The sequence below is a fragment of the Pongo pygmaeus genome, chromosome 1 (genome assembly GCF_028885625.2).
Source record: "Pongo pygmaeus isolate AG05252 chromosome 1, NHGRI_mPonPyg2-v2.0_pri, whole genome shotgun sequence".
NCBI lineage: Eukaryota > Metazoa > Chordata > Mammalia > Primates > Hominidae > Pongo > Pongo pygmaeus.
The window spans coordinates 73158813-73183096 of record NC_072373.2 but is presented as its reverse complement, the minus strand read 5'-3'; the positions used below and the strand labels follow the sequence as shown (position 1 = coordinate 73183096).

The window sequence follows — 24284 nt, the reverse complement described above, 5'->3', positions numbered from 1 at the left end:
GAGCAAGACTCCGTCTCAAAAATCAAAACAAAACAAAACGACAACAACAACAACAACAACAACAAACAATTAGCACGTATTTGATATACTAAATGTATTACATACTGTATTCTTACAAAAATAGTAAGCTAGACAAAGGAAAATCTTATTGAGAAAATTGAGGAAGAGAAAATACATTTACAATTTATTGAGTGGAAATGGATCATTATAAAACATATAAAATTTGAGACAAGGCAAAATAATGAATTCACGCATTGTGTTATTATATGGTCCTATATGCAAAGCAAAAATCCTTGAACTGAGAATTTACCTTTTGCATTAAAAACATTTACCATTAGGCTGTTATTATGTACATCATTTGGAGTCCAGCCTCTAGCTGTTGTATATTTATCATAAAACTGAACATATACATATAATTAACATACCTGCCTTGCTTTGCTAACCATGCTTGTGTAAAGAAGAGTATCAAGTAATTTTCAAAAATAAGTAATCAGTGAATAATGTATATTTGGTTTGGCTTGCAATGCTCCAGACTCACAGATAGAGACCTACAAATTTGTGACATGAATACTAATTTAGTCACCTTCATTGTCTCTGTTAACCTCTGTTCTTCAGGTTACTGTTCCCTGAAACAGGGCCTGCGAAAATAAATAATCCTGGTAGAAAAATCAACAATTAGTCATCCGAATGACACAAATTTTCCCATTGCAGTTTATGAATTTGGGTAACATGCCATGTTAATCCTATCTTCAGGTTGACTTACTCTGGCTGCCTGGACTCCTCAGATCCCCTCCAATGGGACTGTGTGCTAGTGACACAAAAGATGTCTTTAGCCTTAGAAAGCTATTCTTGAGAAGGTCGATCTGCTGGCAGAGAAGATGTAATCTAAATCATTAAGTCCAATGCAAATGATTTATGTGTTAACCTCTATTGTTCATGGAGAATTCACTGTAGATACGGAATTATAGTTGGGAAGTAGAGGGAGGCAGTAGAAAGAAAAGTAACTTTTCCATAGAACTTCACTTTTATGTCCTTAGTAGTCCCCAGATAATTTCTGGAAGGAAGTGGCTGTCTCATTTAGGAGAGGTAGACTCAGGTGTGAAAATGTTTCTTCTTGGTTATACTATAGGTTACAAATTGAGCTGGAGCCAGCTTATAGGACATCTGAGCCCCAGTCCAGGGAGAGGAAGCCAGGGCACAGCTCAGTACTTTGCCATTCCATCCCTGCTGTAATCAGCCTCTGAGTCTAGTCTTGGTAATAGTATTATTTCGTCTCTATTATCTGTCATTCTGCTTCATGCTTTATTTTTCCCTGGAACCCTCATCTGCTGGATTCCTATTGTCCTTCAATTATTTGGAGCTCAGATTTGAAATGCCAACTCTTTTCCCTCCTCTTCCACCTGTATTGGGTTCCAAACCTTTCCAGCCTTCTTCTTCCTCTGCTCAGTCCTATGTAGAACGTTTGGATTACTTCCCTTTTGACAGCCTCAAGATGTGAAGGCTCCTTCTTTTTTTTTTTTTTTTTTTTTTTTTTTGGCTTAGGGACTGCATTTTAAAGCATTTATTTTTTGACTCCTCATTTATTATTTTTGTCATAGGGTTTCCTTTTAATGTTCCTGAGTGATGGGAAATGTTCTCTCTTGCTGCTGGGAAAGGCACTATAGAAATGAAATATGTATTGCCTTTCTACTCATTTGATTATCTGCCTCCTCAAAGCAGTTTAACAAATTAACATCGAGTCTCTCATTTTCTACACAGTTTCTTTTAAGCAAGGAAAGAATTATAGCTGCTCAATTGCTCCCTTGCTTATTTGCCTAACTTCCTTTTCCCATAATGATTTGTCCATAAAATAAGAAGGAAGAAGGAAAACCCACTAGAGAGGATTCTGATTCCCCTGGCAGATGATGGATGGCAGGCTGGATGACAAGTCGGCTTTGGGTGGCACAGTGAGCTATTTGAGCCTTTTCAACTGTTTTTTTTTTCTTTCAACTCATGAGGTTATAGAGGAAAAATGAAGAGGCCATGGACATGGTCTTTTGGGTGGGCTTAATGAAGTATGGCTAAGACAATTCCAGAATAGCCTTTATTGAAACATTACTTTGTCTGAGATTGTTCTTAGTGGGATACATTCTGAGAACTAGCTGGGTGGAAGCTTTTGGTCAAAAGCTAGGAACAGGTGAAACCAGCTTAGGAAGACAGGGCTGAGGTCCACCCCCAAGGAACAGACTGATTTTAAGACAACTCCTCCCTAGTGACTTATCGTAGTGCCTGAAATTCCATCATTAAGAATTATTTTCTTTAAGTCTCAACAATCTCCAGAGTCTCAACAATCTCCAGAGGCCTCTTTAAAATAGTAAATCCTACAATGAATTCATTATGAAGTTCTGGGGCATTAATCACCGAAATGAAATGGACTTCAGTTTCTTCCTCAATACAGTAGGAGATGCCAAATTAACAGAGAGACATAGACTTGAATTTTACATGTAAAATGGATCATGATGATTATTTATTCCCTCAGTTACCTACCTGGAATCTCAAAGACTTCTAGACTGGCATAAGCAATATTTCAAAACTTGTCATAGAAATCATGTACTTATCCAAAATGGTGATGGTCAAATTAAAACACCTCTATTCTTTCATTATATTATTCTCATGTTCAGCCAAGCTTACCCTGGCTGTTAAAAATGTCTCTAATTCTTGAAAAAAATCAAAATAAAAAAATCACTTAGATGCAAAAATAAATAAATAAATAAAATAAAATAGTAAATAACTATATACTAGAAGTAAAAGTGCTTTAAGTCTTTGTCAACTATTTATACCAGAAGTATTCTCTTATGGATTTTGATAATTCAAAAATAAGCCCCATGGCCCTGCTGAAATGTAAGCTAGTGTACCCATTTAGAAGTTTTAGGGAACAAGAGAAGTAGAAAAAGTAGTATTGAAAAGAGGGATGAATTAAAAATGTCACCTACTTCCCAATTTTGCTCAGGGCTGGCCCTGTCAGTATAGTCTGTATTCATGGCAGTTGGTGGAGAAAGCACAGAAAATAAAAGAAAACCAGTATTTCCAAGGTTCTGTCATTTTGCCAGCCTGCCAAGGACACAGACGCTGTAGACAGATTTGACCATAAGCTCTGGTTGAAATGACTCTCAGGCCGTGTCTGGTTTTGTGTGCAACCATAGCTCTGCAGGCAGAGGAAGTCTGGAGATTGAAGTGGCAGCAATCCCAATGCCCACATCCCTGCTTCTCACTATTGTCTACATCATTTAATCTCACTGCATGATTTTAACACAGTCTCTTCCCTTCCTCAACCCTTGATTTCTCCATAAGCAAATGAGCCATCAATGTTGCAAGGCTCCAGTGGGCTAGGAAGAGCAAAAGAACTGAAGACAATAATATTCCAAATCTGATATCAACAAAAGACTGACAAACTCTAGGATTAGAAGATGACAGAATCAACATGAAGCTTCTGTTGGGGAGTCTAGAAATTTACAAGGAAAATAAACCAAGGAGAAGTAGGGAGAGGGGGCCCCACAGGTGTTTTATGTTCTTCTTACTTCTGCATGTGAATTTGAGAGCCATTCAAGGAGCTGGATTGTAAATCCTTAAGACTTCCATTTAGCCGTAGCTTATGCATAGCCCACAGAGAAGCCAGGCTACCCTGTCTTCCTGCCCTGTAGATACTGTTCTAGGAGTGACACAGTCTGAAGCTCGTGCCCATTAAACTTCATCACGGGGCTGTGTTGTTCTCACCTAACTCTTCATGTTTCACAATTTCCCAGACTCAGGCTATGAATGTAGTTGGGGAAGTGTCATTCCCTAGTGAATAGCTTAATTTGTGTCCAGGAATAAATAATACAGAGAGAGTCAGCAGTGCAGTCCCTTGGAGGGTGCCAGTGGTCATTTGCTCTTTAGGAAGTGCCCCACAAGGAGATGGCAACTACCTTTGCAAATCATGTGTGTTGGGAGGAGAAAAGCATATAGAGTTGACATTTGAACAGCACATGGATTAGGGACACTTACCTTTGTACAGTCAAAAATTTGCCTATAATTTTTGACCTCCCCAAAATTTAACTACTGAAAGCCTACTGTTGACTGGAAGCATTACCAATAACATAAAGTCCATTAACACATATTTGATATATCAAATATATTACATACTCTATTCTTATAATATTGTAAGCTAGAGAAAAAATGTTAATAGGAAAATTATGAGGAAGAGAAAATATATTTACAAATTATTATTAGTAGTAGTATTAGTATTAGTATTAGTATTATTATTGAGACAGAGTTTTGCTCTTGTTGCCCAGGTTGGAGTGCAGCACAATCTCGGCTCACTGCAATGTCCACCTCCCGGGTTCAAGCGATTCTCCTGCCTCAGTCTCCCAAGTAGCTAGGATTATAGGCATGCGCCATCACGCCCAGCTAATTTTGTAGTTTAGTACATGGGGTTTCACCATGTTGGCCAGGCTGGTCTCGAACTCCTGACCTCAAGTGATCCACCCACCTCGGCCTCCCGAAGTGTGGGAATTACAGGCATGAGCCACTGCGCCTGGCCATATTTACAGTTTATTAAGTGGAAGTGTATCATCATAAAGATCTTCATCCTCATTGTCTTCATGTTGAATAGGTTGAGGAGGAAGAATAGGAGGGGTTGGTTCTGCTGTCTCAAGGGTGGGAGAGGTGGAAGAAAATATGTATGTAGGCGGACTGGCAAAGTTCAGGCTCATGTTGTTCAAGGGTCAGCTAATATACACATATCTTTTTGTTGTTTCAAATAAATGATTCTGCTTCCCAGGGCAAGTGCTAGGAAGCACATTAACTGTATATTAGTCTGCAATTGAATTGTTTTTGTTCTTTCTTTGGTATTCCAGAGATTTTATAATCTATGTTAAAATCATGGGTCCTGAAACTTGGTGAGACAGGGTTTTTGAAAGAGCACTTTTGGCTATGTAATGTAAATCTGTTTCTCTTCAGAAAGACAGGGGGCCTGTAGATAAGACTCTATTATTATTATTATTATTATTATTATTATTATTATTATTATACTTCAAGTTCTAGGGTACATGTGCACAATGTGCAGGTCTGTTACTTAGGTATACATGTGCCATGTTGGTTTGCTGCACCCATCAACTCATCACTTACATTAGGTATTTCTCCAAACACTATCCCTCCCCCAGACCCCCCGCCAAAAGGCCCCGGTGTGTGATGTTCCCCTCCCTGTGTCCATGTGTTCTCATTGTTCAACTCCCACTTATGAGTGAGAACATGCAGTGTTTGGTTTTCTGTCCTTGTGGTATTTTGCTGAGAATGATGGTTTCCAGCTTCATCCATGTCCCTGCAAAGGACATGAAACCCTTTTTTATGGCTGCATAGTATTCCATGGTGTATATATGCCACATTTTCTTTATCCAGTCTATTACTGATGGACGTTTGGGTTGGTTCCAAGTCTTTGCTATTGTGAGTAGTGCCGCAATAAACATACACGTGCATGTGTCTTTATAGTAGCATGATTTATAATCCTTTGGGTATATACTCAGTAATGGGATTGCTGGGTCAAATGGTATTTCTAGTTCTAGATGCTTGAGGAATCATCACACTGTCTTCCACAATGGTTAAACTAATTTCCACTCCTACCGACAGTGTAAAAGCATTCCTATTTCTCCACATCCTCTCCAGCATCTGTTCTTTCCTGACTTTTTAATGATCACCATTCTAACTGGCTTGAGATGGTATCTCATTGTGGTTTTGATTTGCATTTCTCTGATGAGCATTTTTTCATGTCTGTTGGCTGCATAAATGTCTTCGTTTGAGAGGTGTCTGTTCATATCCTTTGCCCACTTTTTGATGGGCTTGTTTTTTTCTTGTAAATTTGTTTAAGTTCTTTGTAGATTCTGGATATTATACCTTTGTCAGATGGGCAGATTGCAAAAACTTTCTTCCATTCTGTAGGTTGCCTGTTCACTCTGATGGTAGTTTCTTTTGCTGTGCAGAAGCTCTTTAGTTTAATTAGAGCCCATTTGTCTACTTTGGCTTTTGTTGTCATTGCTTTTAGTGTTTTAGTCATGAAGTCCTTGCCCATGCCTATGTCCTGAGTGGTATTGCCTAGGTTTTCTTCTAGGGTTTTTATGGTTTTAGGTCTTACATTTAGGTATTTAATCCATCTACAGACAAACATGGTAAAACCCATACCCAGAATCAAAAATGAGTGAAGCAATTTGCCCAGCACTAGGACCCCCAAGTCTAGTCCTGAACTTACAAATAGGTCGCATTCTAGGAAGAGATGGACACATCCTGACAGATCTATTTTGAGGAGCCAAACTCTGTGCTGAGACTTAAATAAAGGAGCAGAGAAACTTCCACTTTCCCAGGGTACAGGAATGGAAGGATAAGTTGGTTTGGCGTAATAATTCAACATTTTTCTATCATGCGAAGGAAGAATCTGAATTACTGCTGAGATTCCTCTGTTTCCCTCAGATAAGAATCTTTAGAGGAGAAGAACTTGAATTAATTTTATTTTCCCAGTTAGTAGGGTTCTCAACACCTCAAAGTACCAGCATTGGTCCTCCCAAGAAGGAAATATATTTGACATTTAACTTGATTCCTGTCCTACAAAGCAGAGATGAATCCAGAAGTAAGGAGGAAGCAGAATAGGGTGTCAGAATCAAGACTTTTTTTCTCTATTAGTTTGGATAAATAGCAAGCTATCTAAGGATGAATGCTGTTATTGTTGTTACATTTGGTTTGCATTTGGTGGTGGGAAAATTAAATAAGGACTCTGTCTCATCCAGTCCACTCTACATTCTGTACATCCTACTCCTATCTGCTGCCAAATTCAGAGCATGCATTCCTTCTTAGCCCATACTCTCTTATTTCCATAAGAATCAATACAATGAAATGAAACAGTAGAGAAAAATTGGATCCTCTTTTACTACTTAACCTTAAAAGAGCTGTTTCTAGAAAGACCTCTGGGATTGCTATTTAGTCAAGGGTGGCACTTCTTGGATAAATGAATTGCAATATTTTGTTTAACTGAACAACTGAAAAGTTGGGACATTACGCTAAAAAAATACACTGGGCAAGAAAGATTATGAGAAACTCTTTCTTGAGTTCTCTACCACATCCTGCCTGTTCATGGGTTTTCTGCACTCCCACCCCAATACCACCATCACCTCATCTGTGAAACTCAATACCATGTTAAAGCTGGAAGGGCCCTTTGATAGAAGTCAGTTCAACCCCATCATTTTACTAATTTGCAGATGGAAGGCCAGGATGGTTAAGAGACTTGCCCAAGGTCCTAGAGGCCAGCAGGGGCAAGCCAAGACCAGAACCCAAGTCATGTGGCCTTGGTCTACTACTTTCTTCATCACACTGTATTGTTTCTTGAAAAGTGTGGTGCAGATGCCAGTTTCTCTTAAGCAAAGCTATATGCTAGATAAAAGTTGTGATCAGACTTTTATGAATGCCTGGGGGAGGGTGGGATATTGACTTTAGAAAAGTTTATGAGCTGATGTCACCCTGATTTTAAGTCTGAGCTAAAGCTCAATTAAGTGCTTCTTTGTTATTATATTACAATCTTAGTATTGTAGGAAGTTCTGAAATATCCCATCATTTCTTTTGGGCTGTTTTCTCATTTAATACAAGAAATTTGAGTTGAATTATCTTTCAGATCTGTTTCCATTTTAATGAGCTCTGGTTCCTCTAAAATGGTTGTTAAATGCCCACCCTCCCCCACCTCCATCACCATCAGGAAACGGAGTTTTTAATCTTTCACACACTCTTACATAGGAAAAAAAATGATTTTAGTGCTGATTCTGACCGACTCTGAAGTATTGTTACAACCTTCTGAAGTTCTTTCAGGGTGGCTCAGACCCTCAGGGGAGCCTTGAACCAAAGCTTCAGGGCAGCTATAGGCAGAATAACAGGACTTTGACTGTTTGTTAGGAACTACTGAGTTCCCCAAATATGGACATGGGTTGGAAGCTATGCCAATGTCCCTGCGATGGCCTCAAAAAATGGACAACTAAAAGAGGTGCCTGGTTTGGCATTCTCTGGGGGATGGTTCATGGAAAGTTTGTTGATGGGGCTGGCCACTCTATCTGCAAAGAATGATGTCTTTTTTCTGGTGTCTACCTTACCTTGTTCCTCACTAACCATTGAAAGATGCAGGAAGACTTTGGGAACCTTCCCCTAAGTATCTGAACCTGCCCCTAAGTCTGTTTTCAGATATAAAGGTTGACACCTTTCAGTATAGAATTATCTAAAGTTGTTAGTCAGAGTTTAAGAGATCTGCACACACTGAATTTTTTTCAGTTCACAGTGATAGGGGAAATGGTGTTTTTATCCATGTTTTGAGAATTCTATTTTTCCTTTGTTCTGTCTGTAAAGAATTGAAGAAAACTTTCCAGGACATCTCTTGCCTTTCCAAATTCTATTTTAGTTAAAGTCAAATCAAATTCAATAATAAAACTTTTTCAGAAACAGCCGTGAATTTATAATCAGTAACACGTGATTTAATTGTTTTTTTCTCTTCAGCTGTATTCAAAGTTTCTTCAGAAAAGGGGATATGTTTTATGCTTTTGAACTACCTTGTGGCTTCTTTGTGATAATTTGAGTTTAATATAGTAAAACATAATGATGAAGCAGTGGGGCCAATGTCTCCTTCCGGAGTCAGTCTTGGCCTATAGAATTTATTGGCATATCTTTCAGGTTACATATATCTAGATCTTTATGGGGTGGAGCTTTACTCCTAGTGAGTATCAACACTTTGAAACTTATAAACATCAAATGCTGGAATCCCACTGCAGGCCTATGGAATCAAAATTTTCAGGGGATAAAGCAGGAGTATATATTTTTCAAAAGCTTCCTAAGTGAGTCTAATGCACAGCTATGGCAAAGCCTGCCTTATGGAATAAGAGGGCCACTCTTAAGGGATTATGCCAACAGGGGCTTCCCAAGTACAGTTATCATTCACATACACAACCAACAAGGGAAAAACGCACATCATTATTGCAGGGCATTGCCAGGATTGTGCCCGGGTGCCCACAGGCAGGTTCTGTACAAGAGGACAATAGCCAAGGATTAACATACATTTTGAACAAAAATTCCTCAATCAAAAGCATGGTTTTTTGTTTTTGTTTTTTTGTTTGTTTGTTTTTGAGACAGAGTCTTGCTCTGTCACCCAGGCTGGAGTGCAGTGGCGCAATCTCGGCTCACTGCAAGCTCTGCCTCCCGGGTTCATGCCATTCTCCTGCCTCAGCCTCCCGGGTAGCTGGGACTACAGGCGCCTACCACCATGCCTAGCTAATTTTTTGTATTTTTAGTAGAGATGGGGTTTCACCGTGTTAGCCAGGATGATGTTGATCTCCTGACCTCGTGATCTGTCCGCCTTGGCCTCCCAAAGTGCTGGTATTACAGGTATGAGCCACCGCGCCTGGCCAAAGGCATGTTTTAAAACCTTGTAACACAATGGCATTGGAAGTGAAGATCAGCAGAAAGAAAGTAGAGGCTTATCAGAATGGAGAGACAAAGAGCAAAGCTAGGGTTATGTGTAGGTGGCCATCTACATAGTGCGATTTCTAAGGACCTACTGACTTAAACCTCCCTTGTGAAAAACTCAATCCTTTGGCTTAAAACACTGACTCTTGTTAAAATGCAAATACTGCGAATCACATCTGACAGGGTACATCATATTCTTACCTGAGAACACGTTGTAATGGGGTGGGGAAAGAGCTGGAAATATAGATGGAAAGAGAGAGGGTATTGCCAAAAGAGGATGCACACTGGGCAGGGCATCATGCAGACAGCGGCAGCTGGACAAATATCATCACTTTGATTTACTGTTATTTAAAAGAGAACTGCTCAAAACTATTGGACTATTAGATATGCTATGTTTTTCCCTTACCTACCCTGCTGAGGAGCTCCTTGGCTCACTCTGGCCTCTGCTGCTAGCTCCTGAATTGGGAAGAAAGCAACAGGAAAGCAACCTCATCCCGTGGGAGATGGCCCGGTGGTCTAGGCTGGCCCTGAGAGTGAGGGCTTTGAGATCCAGCCTGAGGATTTTCCTCTGACTCGCTGTGTGGCCTCCAGCCAGTCTCCAAACAGCTTTAGTTTTCTTGTATGTCAAACCAAGATAAATACCTAACTTCCCACTTCTCTGGGGCATTGTAAGGCTTCACTTCTGCCACTTTCAGTAAGGTTTGTCCAAAGATCATAAGAAGAAAGCTTTTGAGAAGTTTTAAGATGAATTACTTTTACTACTTATGTAGTATTAGGTAGAAAGAAGAATGTACCGGAGAGTGGGATAATGGAGAACACAACAACCTAACTCAGAGAAGCAGTGTTTGTAGTGGAAGAGAAACACAAAAGGGGTTTTGGGGTTGGGGTGCAAGGGAGAGAAGTCTACAATTGGTACCAGATGCCATCAGAAGCTAACGACCTGACAAACTCTGTCCTCATAAAACAAATTCCTTAAAAAGGAAGCAAATGGAAATATAAGCTAGTGAAAGAATTTGCAGCAGCTGCCCTAAAACCATTTCTCACTTCATAAACAGATCTGGGTTTGGTCCTTTTTTTTTTTTCGTGTTGGTCTTATTTCATGCCACTTTTCCCTCTCATATTCTCCCCTGTCTCGTTCTTCCTACCTTGCTTCTCCTGCTGGACGGACTTCTCACACTGGCAGTCATAACAATAGTAGCTCCCATTCTGATGGAGGGAGGCTCGTTCAGAGCATTTGTTTTGTGTCTTGTCTCAACATGTATTTGTCCTCAATGATGGCTTGGATTAATTGGACGAAGTCACTCAAAAACAGCACTTGCTCTTTTCACCCTAACTTCTTTCCAATAAACTGATGTGGACCAGAGTATTAATGACTCTCTGTTTCCCAGTACTTCCTGTTTAGCATGCTGAAGAAGAGATTATGTTTGGGACATCCATGGCATGTGGCATCTAGAGAACTAGGAGTTCTTTAGAATCACTAATGAAGCATCTTGATCACATTTCATAAAGGATGGTCAGATTTTAGCTTCCTTATCAGATAGTTTAAATACATATTTGGAGACAAAAATTTATTTCCTACATTGAATATCAGCATTGAATTTGGGGAATTCATGCTGACTCATTAACAACCCCCACCTTATGTATTTCTTCCTTCATCAGGTCTCATAAGGATACTTCATCATCGCAGGAAATAACCAGGGCTTAACCTTGTGAAAACATTTTCTTCACACCAATCACCTCCAATTCTTCCAACTTATACGTAATAAACATAGATAAAAGAAATGAGAGTATTACTGACATATGATTTAAATCCCAAGGGCATAAGAGCAGGGTCAGCAACTTTGGCATATTTAGTTTGAATTCACCCTTTTGGGGCTAGTGCTTTTTAAGTCAAGTCTCAATTATTTCAAGGTAGTATGTGCATATTCAATGATATTTATTTTCTACTTTCTTATATTGTTGCCCAGATCTTTGATAAAGTAGTTGACCACTAACACAATTCAGGGACAAACAGAGCACACTACTGATGACAAGATTCATAGTAGTCATATCTTTGGGCTAATAATTAGCACCAAGGGCAACAACATCAAGAGCAAGAAAATATCTTGCTAGTCTTCCATGCTAGACTATGTATTCCCTAAGAGCATGGTTCTTATACCACTGGTACTCAGATCGAGGCCTTCCCAACAGTAAGTGCTCAGTAAATGCTTATTAATGAATGAGTGGAGCAAGATGGTTGAATCAGTGTTTAATGATATTTTCATATTTCAAATCCCCATTTGTCATTATAAAATTTAATAAATTTCTCACTTTGGTAGCTATGGACTGACTTTGCTGTCTATAACATGAACAATCTCAATTCAGCAAATTTTTATTGTGTCAACTACAGCAAGTCATATGTTGAATATAAAGTGGATAAGAGTCAGTTTTCCTCTTCAAAATGTCCATAATCTAGTTGGAACATTGAGCATTTAAGAGACACTCAGATACTAATTACCTTGTGAATAAAAGGATAGATAAGTTAATTCACTGATTAAAGAATGAGAAAATGCATACATAACTATAACAGAAGATAAAGCAAAAGAAATTCTAGAAGGGAGTTATTTTTTAAATTTCACTGGGAAGTTCAAAGGAAGAAGGCATCTGAAGGGACTTCTTTGAGAAGGAGAGTGTCTTAGCTCAATTTGTGTTGCTATAACCGAATGCCTGATACTGGGTGATTTATAAAGAAAAGAGATTCACTTAGCTCATGGTTCTATAGTCTGGGAAGTGCAAGAAGCATGACGCTGGCATATGCTCGGCTTTCTTGCTGTGTCATACATGGCAGAAGCAAACACATGCAAAGGTGCAAAACTTGAGAGGCACCCTGACTTTATAACAATCCACTCTCATGGGAACTAACCTATTCCAGTGAGAACTAATTCAGTCACTACCACAAGAACAGCACTAAGCCATTCATGAGGGATCCACCCTCATGACCCAAACACCTTCCACTAGGCCCCACCTACCAATACGGCCACATTGGGAATCAAATTTCAACATGAGTTTTTTGGGGACAAACCATATCCAAACCATAGCAGAAGGCCTTTTAGAAATCTCAACAAATTGAGCAAAGGTACGGAAATGGGAGAACAAAAAAGTGAAGTGACTAACAGCAAACAGACCACTGAGGGCTTTTGCAGTGCTTCACGCAGTAGAGGAATAACAACTCTGTGAGGTTGCCGTAATTATCCCCATCTTATAGGGGAAGGAGCTGAAACACTTGGGAATGAATAACTCAATCCAAATCGCACAGGTGATAAATGATGGGTCCAGGATTCAATTCCAGAGAGCCTGAGGCTAATGCCCTAATTATTAACCTCTATGGTTCTGCCATGGCAAGAGGGTGACACTCATTTTGCTCCAGTGTATTCTTTTTTTTTTTTTTTTGAGATGGAGTCTCGCTCTGTTGCTCAGGCTGGAGTGCAGTGGCGCGATCTCAGCTCACTGCAAGCTCCGCCTCCCGGGTTCACGCCATTCTCCTGCCTCAGCCTCCTGAGTAGCTGGGACTACAGGCGCCTGCAACCATGCCCGGCTAATTTTTTGTATTTTTAGTAGAGATGGGATGGGGTTTCACCGTGTTAGCCAGGACAGTCTCGATCTCCTGACCTCGTGATATGCCCGCCTTGGCCTCCCAAAGTGCTGGGATTACGGGCCACCACACCCGGCCTGCTCCAGTGTATTCTTGCTGCTGTTATGATCCAGGCTGAGTCTAGATTGGCCCTGGCAATCCAAGCAGCAGTTCTCTGCTGAGAGGATGTCTGTGGAAGCATCTAGCATAAGTTAGGCATGGGACGTGGATTCAAGATGTGTGAGTTTCCTCTTCCAGTAATCGGTTCAATTTCTGCTCAGTCTGTGCTAATATTCAGTGGTATGTACTGCTATGGCTTTAGCAGTTGTGAAAATATTTCCATACCAATCGATTAATTGGTGTTGCCTTTCTGTCATCTCAGAAACCTAGGCCCTTCAGACATGGCCTTCTGTGTCACCTTGTGATCAAACATTTGAAAGATTCATGCCTGACATAACTAGGGGCCTCCAGGATTCAATCCTGAGCTTTGTCCTGGATTTGTTCTAATTGCTTGGGACTCAACAGTACTGGTTGTTAAATATTTTGAGTGTCATCCCATGATCTATTCATTTCTGAGCCATGCAGAACTCTCGGAATCTGTTCTCCACCTCATTTCATCACCATTTGATCCTCCTGGAAGAAAGAGCCATAGAAAGTCAGCTAACTGTTACTTGTTAGCTGTTAGTATTTATGTCTATTATGCTGTGTAGTGTTGAGTAGTAGAGAAAAAAGGTGATGAGTTAAATATCAGTTTTGGAGAAAATTGTTCTCTCTGGTTTAGGAGCCCTCCCAGATGGAGCTGCAAAGTCATTGCTGCTCCTTATTGGTTCTCAACCAGTCCTAAGATGCTTCTATTTCTCTTATCCCAGCTGTATCCATCGGCCCTGTGGGAAGCAGGACAGCTGTCCGTCATTGCTGCTTGATCACGCTGATGTGGTGAACTGTACCTCTATAGGCCCAGGTCTCATGAAGTGTGCTATCACTTGTCAAAGGGGATTTGCCCTACAGGCCAGCAGTGGGCAGTACATCAGGCCCATGCAGGTGAGTTGAAAGATCATGATCACCAGGACCAAGTTCCTGGGAAGGGGAGGTATTCACACTCTTCTCTCTGGCTCCACAGGGAAAGAGCAGATGTTTTTAAGCCATTTGAAAGGAAAACATGGGTTCTCTAACAAGCAGAGAGAAGGATGGCTTAATAGAAATGCAAGGTATATAAAAGCATGTACAGTGCTGATTAAGTGGGTTGGTGGGCAGTAAATGGGAATGCTTATTCTATTCTTCTCCCTTGTTTGTCTTTCTGTCAGAAATTATTTTCCCTCCTTTTGCCTTTAAGATGAGAATGCCAAAGTTCAGACTTGTCTATAATTTTCAGGAAAGACTGGTTGTAATCAGCATGTCTGTGGTTCACAATGTCCACCCCACAACAACCCTCCAACAAAAAGACTGAAGAAATAGAACCCGATTTTCTCCCCAGAAGCATTAAAGCTGTTACTGAGGCAGAGATTCTGTCATGATTCTAACTCTGACCAAATTTTCCAAATTTCTACAAGCTCCATTACAAATTTCTACAGCACCATTTTCAGAATTTCAAGATGGTTTGGAGGTAGTAGAATATGTAGATTAACAGGATGACTCAGGAGACAGATCGGAATTAAATTTTGGCTCCACTGTATATAAGATGTGTAACTTTGGATTAAAAAATAAGCAAAAGAAATTAATCTCTTTAAGTTTGTTTTCACATTTTTAAAATGATTAGAACAGAGTACTTATCTAATTGAGTTATTACGAGAAATAATTTAAATGCTTTTAGCAAAATGATAGGTACATAACACGCTACTTGTTAAGTTGTCAGTATTATGAGCATGATCATGTATTCTCAACTAAGAATTCTGTTTTCCATCTTTCCTTTAGAGATACTTCAATTCTCTACAGAGAAATTTTAAACATAAAATCAGCCATTAGAAAACATGACCATATTATAAGATAGAAAAAGGATGCACCAGGGAAGAGATGATGGTGCTCGAGGAAAAAAACAGAAAGATGTGGTCTCATAAGGAAAGAGTGGACATACAACTGTTAGCTAAACATCAGTGATTTACGAGAGTTGATTTTTGTTTTATTTTGTGCCAGTTGATTGCTTAACAGGTTGGGAACCTGTGGGAGAATTTCACTTGCTTAGAGATGTCAGGATTTAAAGGTATACACTTTGGCTTCAGCTAGCTTAGGTTCTGCCTAGAGAAAAACAGCTTTAATATACCTTGAGGCACCAACTTCTTGGTCTGTGAAGCTTTAGTCAGGAAGGCAGAGCCCTTATTACCTGTTCTTTACCCATCTCAACTCAGGCAAAGGAATGTCCACTCCAGAAAAGAAATAAAAAGAATGGAAAAAAATGCAGGGACTGAATCCACTCATGCAATAGGTGAAGCAGGGGAGAGAAGAAAAGACAACATGTGTAATGCATTAAAATTAGAAGCAAATTCAAAACAAAATGGACAGTACCTAACAGAGACAGGAGAAGCACCAGGTAATAGATACAGGTTTTGAGAGGCATTCTTTTTTTTTGAGATGGAGTCTCACTCTGTCGCCCAGGCTGGAGTGCAGTGGCACGATCTCAGCTCACTGCAACCTCCCAACCTCCACCTCCCGGGTTCAAGCGATTCTCCTGCCTCAGCCTCCTGAGTAGCTGGGACTACAGGTGCATGTCACCATGCCCAGCTAGTTTTTGTATTTTTAGTAGAGACAGAGTTTCACCATGTTAGCCAGAATGGTCTCTGTCTGCTGACCTCATGATCCGCCCGCCTTGCCCTCCCAAAGTGCTGGGATTACAGGTGTGAGCCACTGCCCCCGGTCTTGAGAGGCATTCTTTAAGTGATAGTGGCTCATTGTAGTTAGAGCCAGACTTGCAGGCTGTGTTAAGCATGTGAGGGGCATCATCTGGGCTGGGAGAAGGGTGGGAGCTCACCCTTTGCCAACCACATGGCACAGTCAGCAACAGCGCTCTCCAGCTGACCAAACATGCTGTCACCTCAGGCTGGCCCCATGAAGAAAATTATAGAATCCCTGGTCGTGATCACAAGACAGTGGGGATATTTGCTTTTTGTTGACACAAGAACCGAAACTAAACAGAAAAATGTGTCTGGCTTTGAATTGGGTCCTTCTGGCAAGCAACGGAGAAACATTGGGAAGCAGGAAGGAGCAGCTAGCCAGGAGTTGGTGTCAGGGGTGACAGGTGCCTTCAGCAGTCATTTTACCTGTGGCTTTGGTGTCACTGTGATTTCCTGGAAGGATGGCTGGCTCAGCCATAGAAACTCCCCTTTCTATCTTTGACCTTTGATAATCCAGTAGCTAGAATGTTGGCTGCATGTTTTTCAAACAAGCCGTAAGCTTCTAGGTCTCCAGGCCTTGGCTTGTTACATTCCCCCACCCTAGACACCTTCTTCTCCCACCTCCCCCTGTATTGCTGGGAAGTCCTGATCATTTTTCAAAGGCCAATCCTGTATTACCTATTCTGTGGAACTTCTCCTACACGCTCTCCTCCCTGGCCGAGGATGGCAGTTCCTCCTCCAGCTCCCGTTGTACCATCACACAGGAGCATGCATTATACAATATGGCTTCATTGTTGCATATTTGTGTTTTCTTTCTTCTTGATCCCGGTCTTCTACTTCTGTTTTATGGTTTGCAGTCTTTATATGGCATTCTTTCCAACCATTACAGAAGGGGATAGGATATAGCAAACAAAAATGTAGCTCTAACATTTCCTTCTTTACTTTCTTTTCTGCCTTCCTCCCTCCTTTTCTCCTTTCTATTCTTCCTCCTTCACATGTTTTTGAACTGTTGTTTCAACATGTGATTTGCTTGCCTGGTCGATTTTTAGTTCCTGGAGGATATTTTGTTTAGGACAGGACCTGGCCCTTTTAGGTGCTCGATAAATATCTCTTCATTGAATTAGTAGCAGTGTGCTCTAGGGCTGCCCTACTGAAATGACAGGCCCTAGGAAATGGCTAGAATCGCTCACATTTAACCACAAGGTTTGGAAGATGCCTTGTATGCGTTAACTCTCAACACCACTCTCAGTGGAGGTAATTATTTTCAGTAGTATTATCAGTTGGCTTATTAATGAGAGTGCCAGCAGGACAGATGACATACTCAAAAGTGGGCAATTTGAGAGAATTTCATCAAGAGACCACTCATAAATGTGCAGGCAGGATATAGGAAAATCACAAGGAGATGGTGCAGTATCCCAGGTGAAGGGGCTCAGTCATCACCCCTAGGCCTGAAAGGTTTACCTTAGGAGTGCAGAATCACAGGAAGAAGGAGCAGAAACTGTGTAGAGCAGGTTTCCAGAAGATGCAGCCAATCTGCAGCGACCCTTGGGACAGAGTAGGGAGAATCAGCACCCTGGCCTCCCTCTTCTCTCCCTCTCCAGGCTCCTGACACTGTGTCCTGGATCTGAATGCAAGTACAAGTCAGAGGCATGAAACCCACTGGAGTCAGTTTCCCTGGCCCAGAGCAGAGTGGAGAAGGGTAGAGAACAGGTCTGGAGGAGCAACTGGAAAGCAGACAACAGAGCTGGCCTGGAGGAGTCTTGCCATGTCATGATTCTCTGACACTAGCAGGCTTCTTTTATCAGCATCATACTGAGTGTTATAAGAATGTATATTAAAACAATGAGGCCTGAAGAGGGAGAAAGGCAAAATAATTTGTCCTGTTTTAAATGTTTAGACAGATAATCACCAAGACTCTTCTAAAGCCTGGAAACTATTCTGATAAGCCTTTTAATGTGACTTTGACAGAAGCAATTTCTCTGTTTCTAGAAGGAAATTCTGCTCACATGTTCTTCTGGGCACTGGGACCAGAATGTGAGCTGCCTTCCCGTGGACTGCGGTGTTCCCGACCCATCTTTGGTGAACTATGCAAACTTCTCCTGCTCAGAGGGAACCAACTTTCTGAAACGCTGCTCAATCTCTTGTGTCCCACCAGCCAAGCTGCAAGGTATTGTCTGGTCAACCAAGAACTGTATGCAAGTTCTCTTCCATCCCTCGCTCTTGAGGGTAGTTTGGGACTCTTTTCGTTACCCCAACACCTTTCCCATTTGCTCCACTGTGTCACCATCTTCTGATAACTCCAGAAAAGTCCCAAACGGCAACACCACTCTTTGTCCCCAACTACTTGAAAGGATGCACTGGCTCAGGTTCTAATGAATGAAGGAATCTTAGACTTTCCTCTATTTTTATTTGATGGTGTGTACCCCAGAGGCAAGCCTACTAGAATGGTTGTCCTGATAATATTCATAATCAAGATACACTTTATTGTGCACATTTTAAAATTTAATATTTACAACCATCCTTTGAGTAATGTGTGAATTTGTCCCTGGCTTTAGTGCTGGTTAGAGATGAAGATGGAGTGGAGCCTGCTCTAGCTGATGGCTTCTCAGACTTTGGTGTGCCTAACAATGACTCAGGAGGCTTGCTATAATTGCAGATTCCTGAACCTTTCTCCAAGAGATTCTTGCTTAGTGAGTCTGGGGTGAGATAATGATGTTATGGTGAGTAGTCCATGGATTGCATTTGGAGAAACCATGAATTATACTAAGGCATATGGTGTAGTGTTTAAATACAGAACTCTGCATCCAAACTGCCTCTGTTCAAACCCTGATTCTGCCCCTTACTAGTTCGGGCAAGTTACCGATCCCCAGTTTCCTCATCTGCATAATAGGAGATAATAATAGGATCTATTTCATAGGGTTGTTTGAGGTTTGAAGTTTACACAAGTTAATACATGTAAAACGCTTAGAACAGTGCCTGCCATATAATAAGCACTATAAAAGTGTCATCTATTATTATTTTAATGCTTTCCATGATAACGTCACTGCTATATTTTTATTATTTGTAGGTAGGAAAAGAAGTAATGATTTAGTTGGTAGCCCTCCTTTCATTTGGGTCAAGAAAGATTTATCTGACCTCTGTTTTATGTAAGAGCATCACACTGGATGCTCTGTAAGTGAAAAGATGTAGGACAAACATTTGACGTGGGATTTTTGAGATGCTACTCAAGAAAGAATAATGTGACTTTTGAAAGACACCAGTAAGTTGAGAAGTTTTTATTTCATCTGCTATGATTATCTTTCTGGGCTTTCTATTCTGAGCATCTTGTGCTTCTCTTTCCTGGAGTCAGGACTGAGCCCATGGCTGACATGTCTTGAAGATGGTCTCTGGTCTCTCCCTGAAGTCTACTGCAAGTTGGAGTGTGATGCTCCCCCTGTTATTCTGAATGCCAACTTGCTCCTGCCTCACTGCCTCCAGGACAACCATGACGTGGGCACCATCTGCAAATATGAATGCAAACCAGGGTACTATGTGGCAGAAAGTGCAGAGGGTAAAGTCAGGAAGTAAGTTCAATGTTCCTGGTCTTTGGAGTTCTACCTACCTCGCTGCTTGTTATGTTTGTTTTTCTGTATAATCTCTCTTTACCTGCAGGGCTATATTCTCCAGTCATGACAGACAGGCAACCTGCTGTGCTTTCTGTAAATGTATTCTCTCCCATAGAAGATCCCACAGTCTCACTTGGGTACTTTTTAAAATAACTTCTGCCCTAATGATCGCTTTCCTTGAAAGTAAGAGTTAGCAGCCTCCCAGGTGTTATATGTGTCACCTGAATCCAACTCTGTGCCGGCATATACTCGTCAGTCCAGTTTACAATTGCAGGCCTGGCCTGGTCCCCAGTGCAGACACTTATGAGCTGTGGATATTGGGAAGGTTCCTTTCTCTGCTTCAATTTTCTTTCTGTAAAAAGGGGATGATGATAAAAAATATCCACCAGTTAGGGCTGATGTAGGAACTAAATGAATTATATGAATAAAACATAAAATTCAGTAAATTAATTTTAAAAATATAAAACTCAACTCATTTTGGCTATTAATATTGTTATTATATCTTTCTCCTTTCTCCTTCCTGAATTTTACGTGTGTGCACTCCTAGACCCATGGCGAGAAACACTTTTCTTCCAATGTCGTGGGGGATCCGAAAGAACAAAAGCTTTGTAATGTAATTTAAGAGGAAAGGCTTCCAAGAGAGTCATCTTGGGGTTCAAATCCTCATCTCCCCTTTATCAGCTGAGTAACCTCAGGCAAGTTACTTAACTCTTTGGGTCTTGGTCTCCTTCCTTCCTTCTAGGTCTCCTTCTTATCCTTTTAAGTTTAGAATAATGCTTGCATCTGTGTTGAGTTGAAGGATAATTCAACCTTCAACTCAATATCCAACTCAAGGTTAACTCAATATCCAGCCCAGTGCCTGGCTTGTGCCAATTACTCAACAAATGGTTTCAGAAAAAGAAACTTTTTCCGACTGAACAAAAAGCTTTCAGGAAAAGAAACTTTCTGAGTGAACAAAAAGCTTTCAGGAAAAGAAACTCCTTGCATTTAGGAAATAGTAACTATTCTTTCTCTACCATAAATTATGTAGCTACAGGAGAAAACCAAATCTGTTTCTTACCTAGCACTTAGTTCAAAGCCTGTTGATATGTATTCTTCTAAGATTTTGTTTTTGAACTAACAAAATCCTAGCCATGGTATTACCAGTAGTGCCAAGGCATACAACCTTTGCTTGTAAGCTAGGATGGTCTAAAGGGACAGAAAAAAAAATCAGGAAACTATCCGACTCACATTTACCCTTTCTCTAGTTGATCTCTCAACCATGTTAACATTTGGCCATTAGAGCAATGGCCTCTCCCAGGGCCTTCCACTCTAGAAAAGGCCCAGGCTCATATGTGGGAGGGGAAGACCAAGCCCATACCCTGCCCTTTCCACCAGAGGGAAGGGCCAGGCTGATTAGAACATAAACAATACTGATGAAAAATTCATAGGAGGCAACACTCCCTGGTTCAGTGGGCTCTAGCAGGTGTAGTAAACAGTTTTTGATAACCAAGAGCACATTTGCATGTGATTTTCATAGCATCTAGAGGCAATTTGCATAGGCACGCATTGATAGGCAGTGAGTGCCCAGGTAATCTTCAAGTGAAAATGTTACTACAATTACCCTGAAGGCTGCTGTTTTCTTGCTTTTTTTCTCTCTAGTCTTGCCTCTTTTTTTTACACACCAGCAGCCACCTCATATCTGCAGAATAGTGCCATGAAGAATAAATGACCAGGAGGCCAGAGAAATGTCTCAGGACCAGGAGGAATTAAAGACAGCAAGATCATCACCAGTTTTCTGGGCCATGTCTCAGCTTTATGTTGGGAAAAAATGAGGCCTCCATCCAGAACTCTGGGTGGAGTTCTGGGTTTGAGGGGCATTTGTGGACACAGCTTTTCTGACTGAGAAAGTGGGTGCTTGCATCACAATGTCAGCATCAGTTTGGGCCTAAACGTTGACATTCACAAGCACCATTCTGAGGAAAGATTAAATTATTTACTGCGTTATGTAAGCTGATTAAATCTTAGTTTACACCTGTTTACATAGCAGGTGGCGGATTGGTAATCAGAAGTTTGCAAGTCTGGCATAAATCACTGCCACTTGCTGCTCATGTTTACTCAGTGAACTATGTCAGCCTGGTTCCTTGCATGTGGAAAAAGCCCAGCATTGTACAAATGAGGCCGTCAACTTCTTCCTAGGATATGCAAGCACAAAGAGAAGAAATTGAGAAAAGCAGAAGGGAAATCAATCCAGACAGAATGGGCACATGCTCATTTTATGCTACTGTACGGTGTAGTAAAACAAACAAACAAACAAAAATTTTGAGGGTTATGTTTGCAGCTTGCTTGGCATGACCCTGAGCAAAATACTCAACATCCATGTATCTCAGTTTTTGCATCTATAATGTGGGAAGTAGTAACTATTTCTATCCAACAATGTTGTTTTGAGGCTGAATGTCAGGTAATGTCGTGAAAGCATTTTACAAACTTTGAAGTTCAATACATATGCTATGTATTTTCAACACATATGCTATATTACTTTTTGTTTATCTTTTTTTAAAGGAAGGAAACAATTACTAAAGTATCAGCCAAATACATTCCCTTCCTGCTTCTTCTCAAGTCCATGGTTTCAAGACAAAAGGATGATAAGTGCTGGATTTGACTTCCTCTGATATCCCTGTTCCAGCTTTGTCTCATTCTACCCAGGGATGGCACGGATGGCATATTCATCCGCTGCATGCTCTATGCCAGTCTCTGGGTTAGGATTAAAGACAGACAAATAAGTAAGACCTGGGCTGTCCAACCTCAAAAATGAAGTCAGGATCTTTGTTATAGTGTTGTTGGCCACACCTTCCTTCTTGAAACTCTTCTTCCTTGATTCTCTTCCATCTTGCTCCCTGATTGATGTTCCTTCTTCCTGTCTGTCCACCCTTGATTTCCTTTTCTAGCTTTTTTCCCTCTGCCCATTTCTTTAAAGTTGATGTTTCTCTGAGTTCTCTTTTCCAACTTGTCAGGCATGATGCTCATTCACCCTGTAGCCTCAGTTACCATCTGCATGCTGATGATTCCTAAATTCATACCTGCCACTATAGTACCTTCCCTTAAGGGCCATAAGGCCCATAAGACCAACTGCCTATGAATATTGCTGCTTGAATATCGTGTCTACATCTCAAACTCTTAACTATGCAAAACAGAGCTTATTATAATTCCTTTCAAATATGCATATCTTTCTGTGGTTGAACCGGGTACCTGCACATCACCTGAGACTCTTCAGCACCCTTTACCTTCTCTCAAATCAGTTATCAACTCTGAGTGTCATTATCTTACTGACTCAGATATGCTTGTTTCTCTCCATCCCTGTTGCCAAGTCTCTATAATAGACTATTATCATTTTTCATCTCTGAACTGATCTTTCTGTCTCCAGTCTTTTTCCCTTCAACATATTCACCACTTTGCAGCAAAAATGCCCTTCAAAAAACTCAAATCCAATTATGTTATTTCCCCACATGAAAATGAATGACCAGCCTACCTGCCACTTTATTTAAGGGGAAAAGTTGAATATTAAGATAGTTTCAGTGTCTGCACAATCTAGCAGGGCCTCGCTTACTTCTCCAGCCTCATTGCTCACTATCTTCCCTGGCAGACCCTTCAGCTCTTACACAACCTTCTTAGCATAGGCTCTAATACTACTGGACTTCTTTTATATCTTCATGGAAGCCATGGCAGTCAGGGCCTTCAGACATGGAATTCCTTCTTCCCAGAGCTCTTCCTGACAGTGACCTTTTGCTTGACTAACTCCTACTCTCTTATTTTTAGTGCAGGTGTGATGTTGTCCAGGAAGCCTACCAGGTCTCCCCAGACTGTAGGGCTCCTCTCATAGGCTGCCATTGTACACCAAACTTCTCTGATGATATCACTTATCTAACTGATTACAAATGATCTGGTTACTCATCTATATTCACGAATAGACCACGAATATTTTGCTTAGCATCATGTGCCCAGTGACTAGTTACTTACTGGTAGGTATTCAATACTTTCTAAATGGGTAAAAGCATTGCATTTATAAGCAAACTTATGATAGAATTTTGATGTTAAAGTTGATGCTAAAAATAGTGAAGGAAAGGGGAGGTTTTTCTTATGCGGTGATAGAGATCCCTGTTTCAAATGCTTTAGAGTGAATGAGAACTTTAAACATACATAAGTAATTTTTTTTCTAGCAATTATCTCAGCAACATAGAAAGAAAGGTCATTCTTCAAAGACAGTTTCAATTTTATTTATTCAACAGACATTTATGCCTGATTAGTACCACTCTATGCAAGTTAATGGTAACAGAAAAAGGATTACCTCTCAACAAGCTCACCAGAACAATGCTTCTTATACTTGGCTGCTCATGAGAATCACCCAGGGAGATTTAAAAAATCCTAATGTCCAGGTCACACCCCAAACCAATTACATCAGAATCTCTGGGGGTGGGGCCCAGACATCAGTATTTTCCAAAGCTCCCCAAGTTGCTACCATGTACAGCCAAGGTCAAGAAGCACTGGTCTAGTCGAACTTTTGTTCCTGTCAGATTAACATCAGTTATGAGATTTTGACTTCCTGAAAGATCAAGAATGAGATTTTTCTCTTTTTAAAATTTTTGTAGCAACACTTTTGCATGGTAGATTTTAATACGTCTCTTTGAGACTTTTTTATTTTTGAGAGTAATAGAGAAAATGTAAGCAGAATTGTAACTTCAAGGAGGTTTTAAAGTATATGTAGTTTCA

At 40.6% G+C, this 24284-nt stretch overlaps 1 protein-coding gene across 1 annotated transcript in view; it reads left to right on the top strand.

Moving 5' to 3' along the window:
* Window positions 1-24284, top strand: part of PAPPA2 (pappalysin 2) — a 405697-nt gene that overhangs the window by 306222 nt on the left and 75191 nt on the right. Inside the window, exons 15-17 of the mRNA XM_054455365.1 lie at window positions 13978-14149; window positions 17923-18100; window positions 19283-19496. Of these exons, the coding sequence (XP_054311340.1) occupies window positions 13978-14149; window positions 17923-18100; window positions 19283-19496 (564 nt within the window). The remainder of the gene's footprint in view (window positions 1-13977; window positions 14150-17922; window positions 18101-19282; window positions 19497-24284) is intronic.